This window comes from Rissa tridactyla, chromosome 6 (genome assembly GCF_028500815.1).
Source record: "Rissa tridactyla isolate bRisTri1 chromosome 6, bRisTri1.patW.cur.20221130, whole genome shotgun sequence".
In the NCBI taxonomy this organism is placed as follows: Eukaryota; Metazoa; Chordata; class Aves; order Charadriiformes; family Laridae; genus Rissa; species Rissa tridactyla.
In genome coordinates this window covers 63,819,616-63,834,949 of record NC_071471.1, presented here as the reverse complement: position 1 = coordinate 63,834,949, position 15,334 = coordinate 63,819,616, and the positions used below count along the sequence as shown (strand labels likewise).

Below are 15,334 nucleotides of genomic sequence, written 5' to 3'. Positions count from 1 at the left end.
ATAGTATTCCCATTTCACAGTAACCGAGGCACACAGTGACTGAAAGAGTTGTCCAAGGTCACACAGGACATCAGCAAAAGAACTTGCAAGGAAGGCCAATTATTTCTTCTGCCTTGACATACCGCAATTTGCCTCTTACATAAGAAAGTCTGCCGTACTGCAGAAATATTCAAGCCGAAATGTGTAAATATGAATTATAACAAAGTAGGTTCAAAGTGGTTAGCTATAAATGTTCCTCAAATACTCTCTGGAAGACACAAAAGCAAAAATAAAATAAAAATCTTTCTCAGGATTATGCTTCAGCTTCACAGTGAGCTTTCTCCCAGAAACCGATGGTAAGACTGGGACGAGCTGTTGACACAGAGAGAGTGTAGAAGACAACCATCTAAGGAGCAAGAAGCTCAACTGTTCTGGGATCAGCACCTTTGCAAACCCTCACTGGCAGCTTGTTCCAAGAAAGTTAAAAAAAATAATGCAGCACGTAGTAATTTAAGCAAAAAGCAGCCTATCAGGTGTGGTTTTTTGTTTTTTTTTTTAATTTTCCCACTCCAGCTGTTAAATGTATCAACTCTAAATAATATGTGTTGCATCACAAGGTCAAATGGGAACAAAGGACTCAGAGGGACATTTTGACTCATCATACTGAGATCCCTTCTACTGCCAGCATGTCGTGATATAACCCACTTTGTGTCTTACCTCCTGCTGTTCAACTGATAAAACAACACAGGTACTTTACCTTCTGCTGTGATAAACCAGGAATTGGGTGCTTCTTCATTCAGTTTTGAATCTGGAGGAAGAGTCAACTTCAATAAAAACTGAATTGTCTGGCCAGGAGCTACAGTCAATGAAGGAAGTTGAATGTTTGGTGCAGACTTAGGCAGTTTTGGAAGGTTTTTTATTTTATCCTTTTGCAGAGGCAGGTTATCTGGAACATCACATGCTTCTGGAATCAGGATAGGCAACTATCGGTAGAAATCAAACAAAATATTTATTTTTATTTGTAGTGAAAGCAAATAGGCTTTCACAATACAATCACAGTTTCAAAGCTGACATGGACTAGGAAAACTAACACATGATAATATAGGGATTGGACTAAAACTTTACTACAATGACAAAGGGAAAGACAAAAGGATTTTTTTAAAAAGATAAAACTGACTAATCCAAATAAAAATAGTATTTACTATTAAAATCATAAAATCCCCAACTACTTTAGAGTATTCACTACTTAAGAGTATACTTTTAATTTAAAATTTTAATGCTTGCATTATAATAGGTATTTCCTTCTAATTTGGTGGTAAAGTGCATACTTTGGTAATAAAATCCAAGATTTTAACTGCGCATATTGCCCAGTAAACAGTAATTTACCAGAAAAGCCACCAACCAACATGTTATATGATATGAAAATTTAAACACACATTAAGATTGTGTACTATTAAATGCAAGAAACATACAAGAAGACAGCTGGGCCACTATGTTATAAATGCATGTATACATATAAATGAAAACATTAAGACATAGTGCCATTGTAAGATTGAGAGGAGCATGAATTTGGTTTGCCTTCATGTTTATAAGCAAACACAGCAGTGCTCAATTATGACAGTGGTCTTGATTTGACAACTTGGAAGCCTGCTACGTATCCCACTTTAAGCCACTGACCTCCCAAAATCATCTCTTACGGCTAATTACAGGATTTGGTCATCTATTTCAACTTCCTCTTGTTACAAAAGGAGTTGCAAGTGCTTACGAAATGCTTTTCATACTGAAAAACTGAGCTATATTTTTTAATAACTCATGTTTCTGTATTATTCTTTTCTAGAGGATCATCACTTTCTATTTTCATGCAAAATTTGCCTTTCCTAAGACTAAGGCTTTCAACAACTGTGCTAACAGGCAATTTTTATTTGCCAGATCATCACAAAACATTCTGTGAATATAGCTACTGTACCCAAAAGGTTTATTAGCTATATGATTTTTATACCACTTGCCAAAGTCTGTAATAGTAATTTATATGAAGAAAAAACACTATCAGTCTGTTTAATAAGTACTACTTGCCATGGAAAGAATTTTTGTTTCCAAATCCAGCACTTTAATCTGATGATTATTTGTGTCTGCGACATACATCAAGCGGCCATTTCCTTCAACACACAAACCTCCTGGTTCATTAAAGGTTGACTGTGTAAAGCTGGAACCAATAACATTGCTTGCTTCTCCTGTGCCTGCCAGGGTAGCACAGTTCTTCATCTTGGGATCTACAACCTTAATCTAAGATAAACAAAGGCACAAAAAAAACTTTTCTGAAAAAAAAAATAATCACCAGGACTTAGAAGTTCTGCATTATCTTATGCCCCACATTTTCAGAAGCCAGCACTAACTCTGAGCACCTTAGCTACCAAGCGTGTGTCCTAGAAGCTAAGTTATCACACTTTACCAAATGACATCTCCCATCTTCCCCCCCGCCATTCCCTGCCGGACTTTACTTCTTCCTTTGGACTTCATTCAATGTTCTCTTTCATAATTTCTAACGCACTTACCCCTCTGGTATAGAAGTGTGATGAATGGCTTGTTTTTCTAATGTTTGTTGCCTTTCTGGAAACATTTGCAAAATAATGGGCATAACAAAACTGGCAGGCTAACTTCTATATCATTTCTTCTCTAAAAATAGATGAAGAGTTTTTTTTCTTAAAGTAATAGCAAAAAAGCTTATAATGTTTTACACAATATCTGAAACAAAATTTAATTTGCCACATAAATTTCGATGGGCATTTAGCGTTACACACTTTTTCCTTCAAATTAAAACAGATTACTTTTCTTTTAATGCATTTGATCAATGTACAGTTAACAACCTGCTAGACATGAAAGCTTATACAACATCACATAAGAACACTCACACAAAACAATCTCTCTTATCTCAGAGTTCCATGAAGGCAACACACAATACTTCTCAAAACTTGGGTGTCTTTTTTAGGGGAAAAGTAAGTCCTCTTGTTCTGCCAGTTTTATCAAACTTGCAGTATTCCCGATTAAGTGCTCCTAGCTCTTTTCCTCTAGGTTCAGCATTGTCCAAAGAAAGGGAAAGGGTCTTTAGTCTGAACTGTAACTTGGCACTTTAAGTTCACCTTCCCCAGGGGACCATCATATCAACACAGCAGCATGTGACAGCAAAACAATGGTAAAGAGAAGGACTCATATGGGAAGGAAGGAAAGAAAAAGAACCCACAAAAGAAATCATATCATTTGTTTCCTCAGCTTAACTGAACCAAGCACAATCTTTGTATTTTCCTAAAATAAACCCTTGTAGTAGTAAAAACTGCAAAGCCTGTACTATATGCTTACCTTATGATTATAGGAATCTGCCACATAGAGCAGTTTTCTTTTCTTGTCCCATGTTACTCCTAGGGGATGCTGCAGCTTTGCGTTTATGCCCGCTCCATCCACATCACCAAAGGCAAACAAATTCTGAAAAAGTATTTTATTAAATTAATACATTTGATTATTCCACGTTGACATGAATTTAAATGACTAATTAAATGGAAATTCACTGACGTAAAAAATAAAAAGTCAAGACAACTTAAAAACAAGGATACTGAAAACTGGGAAGTGTGGATGCTAACCATGGACATGGAAACTCTCACATTTAAGTTATCAGTATGAAACCAGCTGGCTTTAATGACCACACAATGCTGAATCAAGTCGGCTGTTTTAAAAATAAGTGAAGTAATTTGTTATCTGAGGAGCAACAACCTGCACTCCAACCTGAGCATCACAACTGGCACATATTTGCATTCCAAGCAGTGAAGTTAAGAAGTTGATGGCCACGGAAACTGATTTACCCTCTCACCCCAAAAGTGGTTCCTCCAGGTCAGGCTTGAGGAATATTAGTAGGGCAGTGTGGGGAAGTTTGAAGTGATTACCAATGGATCTCTCTCTCCTCCTACAAGGTGCTTCACTGCTCCGTCTTTCAGAGAGATGGTTCGCACAGTGCTGCTCTCGCTGTCTGCTACAAAAAGGCAGTTCCATGGTTCCTCGGAAGCCAGAGAGAGACCCGAAGGCTGTGCAAAGCCTGCTTTATGTGGGTATGCATTGTTTCTGTTCTCTTCATTTCCACTCCCAGCGAATCGAAGGCAGACTCCTTTCTTTAAATCACTGAAGGAAAATAGTACCCAAGTTCAAGAATGAGCTTACAATACTTCAGACATTATGCATAAACAGAAGTTGGAGGACAAGCATTTGTGAGTTATAAAACCAACTGTACTGCAGCACAGGGAACTAGTGAATGCCTTTGAGCTAACTTTTATTTCACCTCAGTTTATCATTCATCACTAGATAATTCAGCAGATGCAATGAAAAGAAACATTCAATTATATGAATGCACACTACCAAGTTGTAATTTTATAGTGAAAGCAGCACCTTTCATTTCATCTAACAGATGTGGGAAAAAGCAGGTGGACTTTAAAAGCACACATGCCTTTTAAGTCTGAACAGAAACAGCAAGCTTCAAGCTTAGTACAGCTTGAGAAAAATTATTTTTAATGTAATTTGATTATCTCTCTCTTCAGGGTTTGAAAGCTGTTTATCAAAACAAACAGCAATTTCACATGTCTCTTTATACGGCTGCTTACCTTCCCTTTGGTAGTTTTCCACCTTCCAACATCAGTGCCCATATCTGATGAGTGCCTGCCATTGCTATCCATAAAACATTGTCTTCCTGGGTCCCTGAAACTTTTAAAAACGGATGTATAAAAACAGATGAAAAAAAAATCTCTGAGAATATTTTATAAAACAAAGAAATCAACAAACCAACCTTGCTGTCCTCCCTACTCCAGCTCACCTTGTGCCACAGGGAAAAAAAACCCAAACAACTAAAAACAGAGAAAAAGAAGAAGAGAGAGAATGTCTTTCATCTATCAAGAACTCTGCTACTTTTCTTCTGTACTCTTCCCAAGGATATAAAAATTGTGGTTTTAATATCCCTATCTGGTAAAGGCAATACTTCAAATGGGATTTGCTCTTTGCAACATTTTGTATTGGGCCCATGTTTCACCTGTTATTTTTGGATTCATACTGGCCAACAAATATGTACATATCTTTGCTAAGCATTGTTTTGGGGGGCTGGATAGGTTTTTTTATTAAGCTAGTGACAAAATTATATATTAAAAAAAAATACTGGCAACTGTATACACATTTTGAGAGAAATATTAATGGCAGCACCTTTGTTACATTACGTACAGAGTACATAATGTTTTTAAGATAAGCGTAACTGATGCTTGGGTGTCATGTAGATTTATGCTCTGCAGAGCAACAACTGCTGTTTCTTCAAAGATAGCTGTGATGTGGGCAGTTACTAATGTCCCCCTGCACTAACCATCCAGTCCCCAAGTTGTACTCTCCGGGCACATGTACATGTGGTATCACCAATGTGCACTCTCAAAGTGTAACACTGCTATTCACAAATTGGAATCTATAAAATTACACAAAGCTTGCCCAGATAAAACTTCACAAATAAAACGATAGAAGTGGAAAGAGAAAAACATGTAAGTGCTCTATAGCTTTAAACATATCACATTACAGCATAAGAAAGAAGGCATGAAGAAAAGCTGTGAAAGCCCATTGAAAAAAAAAAACAACAAACCCAAACAAAATTTACTTATCATAGCCTTTTCTGAAAATCGTAAGAACAGAAAGTTGACATTTAAAAACTCCATTAAAACGGGGACACTATTATCTTTCTAACACTGTACTAGTCTATACATATTGTATAAAACCGTCCCATCTAGTCAGAGACAACATCAAAATGTTGGCCTAAGAGAACTTACAGGTATTGGGATAACTATTAGCCAGTCAACAGAAAAATACCTTCAAATTGCTCACATAAACTTTTTATTCACATGAACTTATAAAACACAATGCTTCTCATAGCTGTTTCTGCAAACAATCTAATGGATACACATCCCACCCCCATTTTAGAGTTTCAAAATAGAAGTAATATATCAAAATGCTTGCAAGCATTTTAAATCTGAGAAGTTAGTCCAAATCAATCTTCCTAAAATGAAATTACCACTCTTCCCCAAACAGAGATCCTGCTGTTGTTCTTCTAATCCTAAACCTTTCTTACATTACACACTACAAGAGGGGAAAAAATAGCATCCTCCTGTCTCCAGAATCAATTTCCTCATGCTGTGAGCCCTCTTCAGAGTAGTACTGGTAGGATTTTAATGCAGTTTATCTTCAGCCTTTTCTGTTTCTTGGATCAAGTTTCCAAGACTGTAATTAAAGGGACTCTGCTGACTCTCTCCTGCACCTCCATGTGGCTCCATGCTTTCCTGCAAACTAGAGCTCCAAGAATAAAAGTCAAACTTCCAAAGCACTTACAAGCTTCTAGTTAAGCAGGAAGATTTACAAAATGAGTTGGAAAACACATGCTTTATGAGTCACCAGAGATGTTCCCAAAGCACTGGCCATGCCAAAACCACCCCCATAAACAAACCCCAAACCCTATGGAATCACCTTTCATTAGAGCTTGTTTCTAAGAGATTTAAATTAAGAAAATAGCCTACAAATTAATTTCACTGCTTCTGATATAGCACATGTTCAACTTCAGGATTTTACGTTTCCATGAGACGTATATCTTGTGCTTTTCACATGCTACTATTTTGAGCACCCCAGAATGAACAATGCTAAAATCGCTGGTCAATTCAGAAAGTGAGCTTTTTATCTTGCTGTGCTCTGCAGTTCACATTCTGAGGGATCTCAAAAAGAGTTTTGTTAATTATTTAGTATTCACTTCATCCACCAATGAAATGAAGGAGTAAGACCAGAACTGAGCACTTTAGAAAAATCTCTTCCATTGTTCTGAAATGGAAGAGAAACCTACTGAAAACTCCCTTGTGACAGCTATACGTTGAAAAATTGAAAAGGTTTCTTACTTTAATTCTGTACACTGAAAGGCTTATCAAATACGAGACACAGGAGAAAAGCATCAATATTAATTTCAAATTATACTGAATATCTAAGATCAATAGAGAGAAGATACTTTCTTCAACTAGAGAACAAGACAAGAAAAATAAGTAAGAGCTCCATAACGGTCATAAATTTTAATGCAACTTAAATATTTTCTACTGGATGACAGAATAAAGAGAATGGATGCAAGCATGGAAACGGCACAAGCATACTGAATTGTGGAAAATATGTCAGAACTTTCATAAAAAAATGTATACAAAACCAGAACAGTAAAGAAAAACACCGATAGCTGCACAGCTAAGGTATTTTATCACACAATGGTCCTGACACTACAGAGTTTAATGCTTTATGTTCTGAAACAGAAGACAGAAAAACAGCTTCTTTGAGGACAGAACAGTTTGAGAATGTGCCACCATTGTCATCCTTGTAGTGTTCTCACAGGAGAAGGGGGCCAGGGAGAACCAGCATGCTAAAATGATGGTAATGCCATCATTATCATAACTCCTTATCATCCTTGAATGGAAAGAATTTATTTTTAAAGAATTTATTGTAAGACAACATAAAAGAACAAAGCAATTCTTTTACATTTATTCAATTAAGCACCACATTCCAACCTATCTTGAGCGGTTTTAAAAATCCAGTGTTGTTTCTCCTTATTAGGGTATGCACTTTCTTATCTTTAGCGCTGCCTGTATCAAAGCAAAGTATGGCTTGCAAATGTGATATGCTTATGTTATAAAGATTCACTAATAATGAACTAGAGCTCGGAATGCACTGGATTTCTATATTATATGACGTTTCAGTGCTTTTCAAGTTCCTGAATCTGCCTCTGCTATATATCGGTGTTTTAAGAATTCACAGTCCTGTTTGTTCGCATACTCAACTTTAAACAGTTCAGTAATACTGCTGACCATTAACTGTGAGTCAGTCTGAATGCACAGAACAGACTTTATTTTTGTACCAGTCAACAGCAATATCTGTTTGAAGAGATTCCAGGACTACACACACTTCCAGCTTCCCTGTCTGGGGACTGCATGCTTACTTCCAGTCTGGGAATTAAAAGCCTGGGAATCAAAGTTACATTTTGTGGCTGGCACCACTGACATTTTCTAAACAGACTGAAGTTTGAAAACATTATTCCTGTCTACTACTTTTATTTTTTAAAAAAGAAATAACAAGGAAGAAGTCTGTTGGTACATTCATCCTCTGCAAAAACACAAGAGGCAAAAATGGCTATACAACACGCCCTCTGGTTTACAGACAGGCACGCTGCCTATGAGCCCGTGTGAATGCAAGTCTCGTCTTCACTTAAGTCAGTGGAAGTTTAGCAAATTAAATCCAAATCTGACTGACAGCACAACTACAGAATCGTTCTTCTTCAGTGAGTACAGATAGCAAAGCCCAAAAGGAATGCTTTAGCACCCTAAGTCTGGACTGTTACAAGTACACATCATCCTTTTCAGAGGAGTAAAAATTAATTTCCTTCTTTTTTTTCCTCCATGCTACCTGGCACTTGGACATAGCGTTGCATCATGCAAACAGCATAACCCTTTATGAAACAAAACGCTTCTGGAATTTTCCTCCCTAGTTACAATACCTGCCCTCTCATCAAGGGAAATCCTTGGACATTGATACCAAGGGGATGTCATACAACAGGAGGTAAAAGTGAGCTAAAAAAGATAACTATATTGAAATATTTTATCTTTCTTTCACAAGTTTTCTAACTAAGGCCTTCTGACTGTAATGGCAGTAAATACTTCAAAAAAACCCAAAGTAGAAATGCTAACAGTTGTTAACATGGAAGAACTAATTTAGATTATTTAGTGTTGGGATACATCACTATAACTAGAGAAAAAGCCAAGTGTGGTTATGTGTTTTATTCATTCCTATTTAAGCACAGCAAACACATACACTTGAGGGTACTTCAGCACTGCAGTCTCCCTTGACCCTCAACACCCACATGCCATATTCAAAAGCACTTTCAGCATCAAATGAGAACAGTTAAAAACTGTCTCTCAATCTGCCCCCAGCCTGCCTGACAAAGTCTCTGTAAAACCTTTTAAGGGTGTTTATTTTCAGCTGCTCTGCATCTGGAATTTTGCATTAAAAACAGTATCTGATACATGAACTAGTATCTAGAAATCTGATTTGTAGTTGTAACTTCTATATCATGACCATACATTTAATTCACAGAACAAGATTACAGACTGTGTAACAAAGAGAATGAGAAATTGTCATTCCAGGCGCAAAGATAATTTTTTATAGAGGGCATTTCAAGCCATGGACTTCAAAACGTTACCAAGTTTGACATCTGTTAAAATGGTAACTCTGCTAATCCAAACACTTTTTTTTTTTACTGTAGAAAATAATCATCATCATATATTTTTTCAAGATGTAGAAAAGTCCAATTTACTACAAAAGTATTCTGTCAAACTACGTTGTGTGGGATTACTGTTGCATACTCAGTCACAATTCCCATTATATCCTTATGTTAAGACTTTAGTCTTTGTATGTTTCTGTCAAAGGCCGGTTTATACCAAAACACTAATGTAAATAACTAATTTCTTGACCTGTTTCTATAGTGAACATGTGAAATATTAGTAATTTTTGTTGCTGCTGTTATTCAGCAATACCATAAACTCTTTAATCTCTTAGTTTTGCCTTGGAATACAGAATCAGAGCATTCAAGTCAACAGTTTAACCAGGTTCCTATAGAGATAAAGTCTGTTGGGCTGATCACAGAAAAAGCTACTAGTTCTGAAAGTTTATGCCCCCTCAATTTTCTCTCAATGTTTAAAGGAAAAAAGTAAATGCTAGTTTAGAAGCAGGACTGAAAGCTGCTCAGGGGTAACAGAACCCATACATAAATTACGTTCGGACATCTGAAAACTTCAGTTAAATCTATTTGTCCCTCTCTGGGATTCTGCCAACAGTATGAAGCTGGTTGAGCCATTCAGACAATACATAGAAGAAAACAGTGCACTTCGGAAGTCCTCGCAAAGCAAAACTGGGTAACGACTTGCTTCACTGCAGTCCTTTACTATAACTTCTTGATGTCGTATTTCTCAAAAGACTTTTTCTCCTTAAATAGGTCTTACACAGGAATGAAACCCTATAATAATTCTTCCACTTTACTGCAGCCTTATCTTTAATGATGTTTACTTTTAATTTAAAATATTTGAAATTTCAAAGAAATATTTACAAGTTGTTACCATTTACAAGTAAATTTAGGATCTAGTTCAAGAAGAGAAGACAGACAATACCATTTTGTGTCAATGATGTCTCCGACACAATTTTCTGTGCAACTGAACTTGTATGATGGCAGATGCAGCCCAAAGCTGGATAGGGTATCTTTGAGTTTGTACTTTGTGTAGGAAACTGCTATAAAAAGATGAAGCGGTCTTTTGCATTCCAAGTAAATCTACACTGATACATCATGCATCCATATTACATATGCAACGTATGTTCAGAGTAATTCAAATTTTGAGTTGTCCAGAAAAATGATTCCTAATTAATTCCTATTGATCACAAAACCAGCTCTTTTATTTTCAGCTATTACCAAGGAAAATTCCTTTCACAGGACAGTGAAGGCAAGAGCCTCAGTGCCAGAACGAGACCAGACGAGAAGGAAAAAGAAAAGTGACATGTAGAAAGCATACTTTCAGGATACACACAGTTCAGGCATGAACAGTTCATATATGGTCACAGCTCACCCAGGAAGTGCTAATAGCTTATTGCTGAAGCGATTACTGCTTTATTTTTTTGTAAAATTAGGGAAGAATCATCATGAGTAATTCAGAAAAAAAAAGTGTTTCCCCTGGAATGCAGTGGTACTAAATAATCCTGTAGCAGAAACATGGAGAGAAAAAAATAATCTTACATACCTTTGCCTTTTAAGGACTATAAAAATTGTACCAGTATGATAAGGTACTGTACTTTCATTTAAATAATAGCTGTGTAAAACCTACATTGACGTACAAATTTCCAACAAATTTACTGAAAGCATGCTCGATACTGTATTCAGGAGTTTCCATAAATAGATTACAATCATGCAATTTAAGACCAGATTTTGGAATGTGAAGCACACAGTTATGTCACCAAGCACAGGTCATTGTCCTGTTCCTTCCAGCAAGAATGCAGCTATCAAGAACATTTCATGCTCAGATCAACTGTGCATTTAAGTATCACTTGCTTTCAACACTCACTGAATAAATATAGAAGGGGACAACAGAGGAAGCTAAAAAAGCACACAGTAATTTAATAATGTATTTTTAAACTGCTGGCCCTCCTCCCGTATTTCCTGCACAATCTATCTCAATGTAAATTTCAGCACTAACTTCAACAAAGCCAGAATTTAATCCATGGAGTTCATTCAATAATTTTTAAAGGGGAGGGTAAAACACAAGCTCAGTGGCCACAACTAAAAAAATAAAAAAGATGACAAGGAAGAATACTGTCTGCCTGAATCCTAGCATGTGTTTTGCTTTCATTACTTCCCCTACCTTAAAGGATGACATTTGTAACAACTTTCTTTAAACGGTATTTCACAGTCACTTAACCTCTTTGTCTCAGACTTCAGCATCTGCATAAAATGGGGAAACAAAAGCCTATTACCTCCTGGAAATACTATGAGGATGCTTAAAAGCATGCTACTTAGTAGAATCTGTTCTAAATATTAACTTATCTGAGCCCTCATAAACTCTTTTTCTCAATATTTTTAATTTCACAACAAATTATACATTAGAATTTTAAAAAACAGACAATGAAGTCTTTTAATTGATCAATACATACTCTTAACTGTATGTAGGAGTAATCTCAAGAAATATAAATGATACAGAAAAAAATATTTTCTCTTAAGAGGTAACCTTTCCCATTGAAACTTTGAAAAAGGTCAGCATAAGCTGTTCAATACTATCTGGTGTAGTACCTAAACAGCTTAAACATTTAAACTTTTTTTCTCCCTTTCGTGTTCTGGATAGCTTAGCTTTGGACATTAAGTGGAAACTCACAGAAGTCTAAAAACTATAAAATCCATAAATCTATCTTCTGAAAAGAAAAAATGCCTCTTGTACACAGTTTAAGCTACACAGATCTAAGGAAAATGGGAAAGTATGATGCTATTTCCCATATGCCATGCCAGTTAACACGAAAGTCAAACTCAGGAATTTTGCAATAATGAATTTAAGTTGTTGAAGTGTACATTGCCTCTTGCAATTTGCACAGAAATAAAATATAAGCATACGTAAAAAATGGGCACTGCTGTGTGGATGTGAACAAAAGTAGTTTTTGAAACTCATCAATTACTTCATCCACCCAAACGCATAACTAGACACTGGCATTCTGTTTTAATACGCTGACAACAGGGTACCTACTTGTAGGACAGCACACTGAGAATCGGCAAGAAAAGGTCAGCGAAGATTTCCTACAGAACTGGGCTTCACATGCATTTACTGAGGAACAAATGCACCCTAGGATCTACTGGATAGTAACAGAAGATCCTACTAGGCTCCAGCAATTTGCAGTAGGAGTACAACTTTGATGAGCTCTGCTGCAGTGTTGACAAACTATTTTCAGGTCTGGCAACAAACTTAAGTTGCTGCAGTTGATGACAGTTATCTATGCTGTAAGACAAATGCACTGCTGACTACAAGACACAGTCCTGGTTCCTCACGCTCTGGGACAGACTCCTGTTATCATTCTACTCAATATAACCCTCAGTTTTGACAACTCTCTCTGGTTATAGTTTTCTACAGAGTTTTATACAGCTATTACAGTAACTTTGATTTTTCCTAGCTTACTTTACTCACAAAACCATAGCAAAAAATTTTAAAAAGAAACTGAAAAAAGAAATAAGAAACTGAAAGCAACATTTTATCTATTTGGCCTATTACCTTCTCAAAGAACGAATTTAAATTTATTTAATCTCTTCATAACTGACAGGTTATGTTATATTTTGTAGATATCTAAATAGACAACTCACTGGTAGGTTCTAAGTGCATATGAAAAAAAATCTATGCTGGTCTGAACAGTCTGAAAATATATACTTCTGAACATTCAGATAATCTGATTTTTATGTAAACGCTTATAAAAATTCATCAGTCTGTTGAACACTGCAGATGACTAATCCTCTACAGGTGACTAATTCAGTGATTATATTCGTGTTGATAACAACCATATCAATTAACATTTAACAAGCAGAGCTCTCAAAATTAAAAGTATCAACAGATACACAACTACTGTCAGAAGCAGAAGAAAGCATCATGAAAAATGAAATGTAAAATTATAGGGTATTATTTTGAATAGTTCTGTTAACCAGCTTAAGTTTCTGAAGCACTGATGAGCTATTAGCCTCCTCCTTTGCTGATCTGCAAAACAGCTCTACAGCAACATCCCAGTGAGATCAGCTTGCTGGTTCAAGACACCTTGAAAACTATACCATCTAGTCACACAACAGTCTCCTGGTTCACAAAAGGAAAATCAGATTGGATAAAGTTCAGAAAAACTCAAGCCTTCATTAATAGCAACCCACATCCACTGAGATTCGTTTTCAGGTATTCCTCCTTTCTCTTGCACGTAGGATTCCCTATGCTTAACACAGATTGTAAAGGTCATTGATAAAGCCTTTCAACAAAGTGCCTTTTTTTTTTTTTTTGTAGAAGACATGTTAGCAAAAGTGTTAAATCTAATAATTGATACCGGTCGCTTGTTTAAGTAGTCAAGGCTGCTGGAGGTACGCTGTGTAAACTGAAAATGTATTTGTAGCAGAAGACTTCTATACAATCAGCATCTATGAACTAGCTTCATGTACCCTTGAACTTAATTGAGTGTGTTTTCTTCCCTTGTAACTGACCCAAGATTCTAACAAATGCTTCCAGGTTAGTAAAATGCTCTAATTTACTAATCTTGCAAAGCACCTCTAACTTAACAAATATCAGACTTAAATCGTGCTACCTCCCCAACCCATTCATCTGCAGATTCAAAAAATTCCATTATTAGAAGTCAATTTTTATGCCTGCAATACTGACCTAAGGGTTTTATGCCACATTAAAGCATTGTTCTGACATTGTTAAGAAACTGGCATCTACAACTTCTAAATTATATTGAAATGGAAACATGAGAAAATAGAATATCAACTCACAGTTAATAACAGTTAAAAACATGGCAGTTATGTGATGCCAAGCTCAGGTATGTGTTAAGTGAATCAGGAAAGAAAGCTACTTAAATCCTCAGAAACTGATTCTTGCATCCTATTATGGAAAGATTTAATTTTCACACCCTGATGCTTGCAAGGATTTTTCTCAGGTATTCCTCTGTCTGATTGACTCTATCATGATCTAGAGTCTAATGACTTTATATCACCTAAACAGGAATAAACAGAGGTCCACAACTAAAATTATTTTTATTTCCTAAACTCAAATATTTACAAGTGGTCAAACATGTCTGTGTAGTCAAGGAAAGGAACTTCTAGACAATGCCCACTTCCTGTGTAGCTGTTTCTTAAGTGATCATGGCAGAAAGCACTGGCCTAACAAAAGCAATCACAATTTCCTTCTGTATTTGGACCCAGTAACTATATAACTTGCTACAAAAGAATTTTTCTTCACATCAAGTAACAGTTCACATTTTTTCAGGATCCAAAGCAGAACTACAGGTATCACTTGCAAATATAACCACTGTTTTTTAGACTCAGTTGTAAAGTTATGTCTTTACTTTTTCACAGCTCAGATTATTACCAAAACAGGAAAGCATTCAGCAAACAGTCATGCATGTGTAAACACGAGATGTTAAAAGCTCAACTGATACAATACTTGAATTTCCGAAGACCACATCCCATGGAGAGCTGATAGGCTGTTCTTCTCCTTTTGCTCCACCTTCCTTATCAACACCTTGTATCCCAATGCCTGCTACAGTGGTCACCATCTCTAATTCCAGGTCAATCTGTAAGAAGCAAAATTACACACGCCGAATGTACAGCATTTACTTGACTGAAGTTAGAGACAACTTGAGCTAGATGTCAAAACCAGAGCTTTTGCTGACAAATAAAAAAACTCCACCTAATAAATTTCATGTTTATACAGTAAACAAATTTATAAATTTGTTTACGTAGGAAAATAATTAATTTTACCACAATGCCTGCTGATGTGGGGGACACGGGGGAAAGGAGGAAGCTGTGGGCAGCAGGAAAACCATGTTCATGGAATTCTCTTCCACGTGCAAAAAAAATTAACACTGCTCTGTCAAGGTTTGCTCAGCAGTTGTAGAAGCAAGCATCAACATTTTCTACATAAATACTCTATTTAATTTCTGCAACCTAAACCCCTTCATTTTTCATTCCCCTTTTGCTTATTTTCTAAGTGACTTCCAACACCTCTCATGA

General features: G+C 36.3%; 1 protein-coding gene across 10 annotated transcripts in view; it reads right to left on the bottom strand.

The window, feature by feature from the left end:
- The window catches only part of NHLRC2 (NHL repeat containing 2), a 44,041-nt gene that overhangs the window by 16,200 nt on the left and 12,507 nt on the right, over positions 1-15,334 (bottom strand). For all 10 annotated transcript variants that reach the window (XR_008467213.1, XR_008467214.1, XR_008467216.1 and 7 more), the window contains exons 5-10: positions 14,766-14,895; positions 4,620-4,719; positions 3,912-4,143; positions 3,334-3,456; positions 2,053-2,262; positions 737-962 (exon numbers count right to left, since the gene is read on the bottom strand). Coding sequence is in view for 3 of the 10 variants with exons in the window: in XM_054207462.1 (XP_054063437.1) it covers positions 737-962; positions 2,053-2,262; positions 3,334-3,456; positions 3,912-4,143; positions 4,620-4,719; positions 14,766-14,895 (1,021 nt within the window). In the remaining 7 variants the exon portion in view is untranslated. The remainder of the gene's footprint in view (positions 1-736; positions 963-2,052; positions 2,263-3,333; positions 3,457-3,911; positions 4,144-4,619; positions 4,720-14,765; positions 14,896-15,334) is intronic.